Genomic DNA, 4,398 nt, shown 5'->3' with positions numbered 1-4,398 from the left:
GGCTGTGAAACATCCAGGCGATGTGCCTCCCGTGTGTACACCCAACTCTTAGCACGTTTGCTAAGGCTGGAGAGTGCAAAAGCAACACTAAGTTGCTCGGTCGAGATCCGAGCCGCGTCCATCGCGAGCTCTACTTCTCGGACCCAGAAGTGAAGGTTCTCGCCTTCCTCCTCTTCATTCGGCTTCACCTTCAGCCGTATTGGCTTCGGGTGAGGCGGATTGGCTTCCGCCGCTGGAGCCTGCAGGCTCTCCCGCACATGCGCGATGGGCCCCTGCTCGTACGCGTCAAACGCATTGACGCGCTCGAGCTGCTCAGCCGGTGTTGACACCACCAGGCTCTGCAGGGCCTCCATCCCGAAGGTGCCTGCCATCTTCCGAACCGACTCGAACTGAGAGTCGTTCATATGGGAGAAGTCGTTCCTATCCATGGCAACGAACTTCGGAGAGGTTTAGGTAGTCTACCCGCGTGGCGTGGATTGACTACGAGTGCTACCAAGTGTGACGGGGTCACAGAGCACCTTGCGCTAGAGGAAGTTAGCTTCCGAGAGTATACAAACTCTCAGCGAACGGCAGCTCACAGGTCCCCTTTTATCGAAGCGAAGTGACCTATTTAAGGTAGAATGTAAACTGAGTATATATAAGGTAGATAAAGCTTCGGTTTAATACAAACTATAAGTCACCTATAGAAAAGCAATGTCATCAGCCAATGGTTAGCTTTGGACGATCTTGGTACTTTGTACCAAATATCCCGGAGTATGACGTGTCATACTCCTGAAGTGTGAAGTGTCACACTTCGTGTAACTAGGGGTGCACTTAGGGCTACGTACCCCATTACACTTTACCTACTTATATAATAACTAAAGAAATATCTACCTACTTATGTAATTGGAGTTGGGCCCATTACAGCATACAAACTACATAGTAGCAATTACCGTCAGGCATGAGCTCGATCGAGCTTAACTGGTCACAAATTTCTCTAGACTTGAGCTCGGGCAGGAAGATTTCGAAATATGCCGCCTTTTCGAAATGAACCCACAAATGCGACCTTTCGAGAATCCGACCTTTCGTTGAGGCGATCTTCCTTAAAGTAAATTACGCGTAATTTACGGAAGGTGCTTCCAGTGTTACTGATCAGAAACACTGCCAGTGTTGCTTTAATGACTCCCGCTCTTGGCGCGTGGTAGACAAACGGAAGTAGGAAATAGAGGAATGCGGGGGGGCTGTGGCGGTTAGTGATGTGACATGATGTAAAAACACCACTTGATGTATGACACTCAACGATGGAAAAGGATGTCGGCAAATATCGCCCAATCAGGGTGTGAGCTAATTGAGGTTTCGACAGCAGGGGACCAATCAGGACATGTAGGCTTAAATAAATTATGCTACAATAAAGCATCATCCTATATGTTTAGCAAGGTATTTTGTCCTCATCTTTGGTATAATATTATTTGTGAAAGCTACTTTTAAAATCTGCTTAAAATGAGCGCTCATACGATTCGAAACGGTTATGACAGGGTAAACGAAATCGTTGGATCACGGGGGTGCAAAACTATCCCTTATTTTCCCGCTTACGTACGGGTGCAACATTTTATTCTCATTCCAGAATCAGCCGGCTCGAGAAATTATGGTTACTTTGTACTGTGCCGTCGTAGGTGTGACTGGGACGCGTTCGCTGTGGACATTGACGAGAACAAGAGGGTTTACGCTCTAAAGGACGCCGTCAAGGAGAAGAACGCATCGACGATCACATGCCACGCCAGGAACCTGCAGCTCTTCCTGGCGAAGAAGAAGAAAGGCGCTGGGGTGTGGCTAACGGAGAACGACGTGAAGGACGGTGTAAGTGACACGAGTAATTTGAAGCTATTGGGCGTTGCAGGAGCGCCGCTCAGCTTGGTTGGCTTGTCGGAGAAGGACGTCAAGTTCGTATGCACGCTAGAGGATGTCGAGTCGATGAACACACCTGTTCACGTGCTGGTGGTGGCTCCAGGAATTACAACTACCGTTGAGGTGAGGGAGAGAAAAGATGAAATGCTCATGGCCGAGTTGGCGTATTACCAACGACTTGGTCAAGAGATCCAAAACAAGTGCCACAGTTGCTGTGGTGCAATTCTCGACAAAATCGACACCATGTATGAGGAAGGGTCTCATCTGATGCCTTTCATTTGCGTGGAAGGGTCATCTGGAATGGGGAAGTCCCAACTGGCGTTTTCATTGGGAGGCGAAGGACGCAAACATCCACGGCCGTGGTTTTATTGGCCTCTTCTTTCTGCGGGGAAAGAAATGCAACGCGTGTATCGGAACTTTTCATCCATCGCGACTGCCTTCGAATCTGTTGTGAAGAAGGACGGGCTGGAGAAGATACCAAAAGCGGAGATTTTGAATTGCGCTTCATTGTTTTACTCCAGGCAGGAACTGTATACGTATGGCTTCATTATCGAACTGTTGAGGTATTGTTCCAGTGCAGATGTTGGCGCACAGATGATCCGTGTTGAAAACAAAACGTTTGAAGTGGCCAAGCGCCGTCTGAAAGATGTCATTGATGCACGCACTAAAATGAAAGTGTTGCCTTTCTTCATTTTGGATGAAATGACGCCAAACGGGGAAATTCCGAACATGATGAAATTAGCGGCGTTTCAACGCAATGTCTTTCGTGCTTGCGGCCTGGTCGTGATTATAATGGGCACGGACACCAAGATTTCGAGCTTGGTTAGTCAGTCACAGCACAGTCGCACAGGCTCTCATTGGTGGATGACCGCTGTCTCTAATTTTCCAACTTACCAGACTATTCCCTTCGAAGATCCTGCAAAGGAAGAATCGTGGCAGAAGGTGATAAAGTTGCATCCCGTCGTGAAGGACATTGCTGATAATTCTCGTGGTCTGTTCTCGCGGTATTTTGTGGACGCTGTGGTACAATTTGCCCCGGAGGAAGTTGCGGGAAATAAAATATTCGCTTTGGCGGACATGCTAGACGCAGCGCTCAAGGCAGTATATGTCAAGACTCAGGATGCCAAAGGTTTCATGAGCACTGAGACAGGAAGAGATGCGCAGCTAATGGCGCTATCGTACACCAATGCCAGCGTTGAACCCCCTGATTACGCGATTTCTGCTACCAGTGGTGATGATGACAGGAGTGAACCTCCTCTGAAAAAGAGTAAAGTGGGGGTTCAGAGCATGCATGTGCATTTTGCGAACTTGGTTGATGAAGAAATTACTGATGTGGTTGTTTCAGGGGGCAGATTAAAAAAAGGGGATGGAACCCCCTGGATGCCAATCTGTCGTTTTCCAGTCATTGAGGAAGACGTGTTGCTGTACCTCGCCGTGCTCGGTGGAAAGGAGTTTTCGGCGTACTACGACTACAACACCGGGAAGAAGTTTTCAACAGCTGGTGTTTTTGATGAGTTTCGCAAACGAATTGGCACTGAACCACACGGAAATAAAAATGCTCTCAGAAACAATTACTGCGAATTCGAGAACTTGGTGGCTCATGCGCTTTTCTGTGCGTCGCGAAAAAATGGTGTGCGAGGAATCGCCTTTAACGAGTTCTTCTTAGCTATGGTTGATGAATTTCAGGACGAATTCAATCCAACAGAATTTAAAGCCAGTGCGTTGTTGGAAAGATATGCTGGTTTGAAGAATAAGTTCGCAGAAACCATGATCCCGTTTGTGGCACCACCTAATGTGAGATGGCCGGATTATATTCTTGGCGCCTGCGGTGCTGGTGATGGTGACTGCAACTTCGGCCATCTTGTTCGCGCTAAGGACAGCGAGAGATTGGATTGCTACGTGATGGTTCCTGGGAGTGACAATCCACTGTTCGTTTGCGAATGCAAACATTGGAATAAAAAACTAGACAGTGGTGCGATGGAGAAGATCATTGAGGGTTTAAATGCTGAGTATACAGGGCGAGATGGTCAGCGAAAGCCAAAGTGGCATAGCTGGGATCTTGCTCTCGTCTTTTGCTATGAACTCACCCAGTTCCAGCAGAAAAAAATTGGTGCTTGGAAGAAGTTTCATGGTACTGGTATCGTCACGGTCGATTGCAAGACGTGGGTGAAGAAATGGATTATCGAGCCAGGAGCTGGGGAGAAATTGGTCATTGTGCTTCAGACAGGGAGTTTGTTCTAGGATGAAGTTTCTGGTAGCAGCAGAGGGGATGAAGAAACGTATGTCAGTCGGCACCGTCGTTCCGACCATGAAACTTCTTGCCTCAGGATACTCTGAGGACGTCGAAGGAGCGATACACATCGCAATCCAGTGGCTCTTAGGGGGCAGGAACGTAATACATCGTCGTACTACCTCCGCTCGGAAAATTAAATTACCTTTTCAAAAAAAATTCACAGTCGCCTTTGTTTTTCATGATTAAAAAGGTTGCAAAGGGCTACCGATTCTTCTGTAAAA

General features: G+C 47.8%; 1 protein-coding gene across 1 annotated transcript; it reads left to right on the top strand.

Moving 5' to 3' along the window:
- Nucleotides 1-1,479: 1,479 nt before the first annotated feature.
- PITG_05212 (Crinkler (CRN) family protein, missing secretion signal peptide) lies at nucleotides 1,480-4,125 on the top strand (the record flags this gene model as incomplete). Its single annotated transcript, XM_002998849.1, has 1 exon — nucleotides 1,480-4,125. The coding sequence occupies one exon, from the start codon at nucleotides 1,480-1,482 to the stop codon at nucleotides 4,123-4,125; it is 2,646 nt and encodes an 881-aa protein (XP_002998895.1).
- Nucleotides 4,126-4,398: the final 273 nt, after the last annotated feature.

The sequence above is a fragment of the Phytophthora infestans genome, genomic scaffold (genome assembly GCF_000142945.1).
Source record: "Phytophthora infestans T30-4 supercont1.7 genomic scaffold, whole genome shotgun sequence".
Lineage (NCBI taxonomy): Eukaryota > Oomycota > Peronosporomycetes > Peronosporales > Peronosporaceae > Phytophthora > Phytophthora infestans.
Note: the sequence above shows the minus strand (reverse complement) of the source record. Positions and strands in the feature narration are given on the sequence as shown.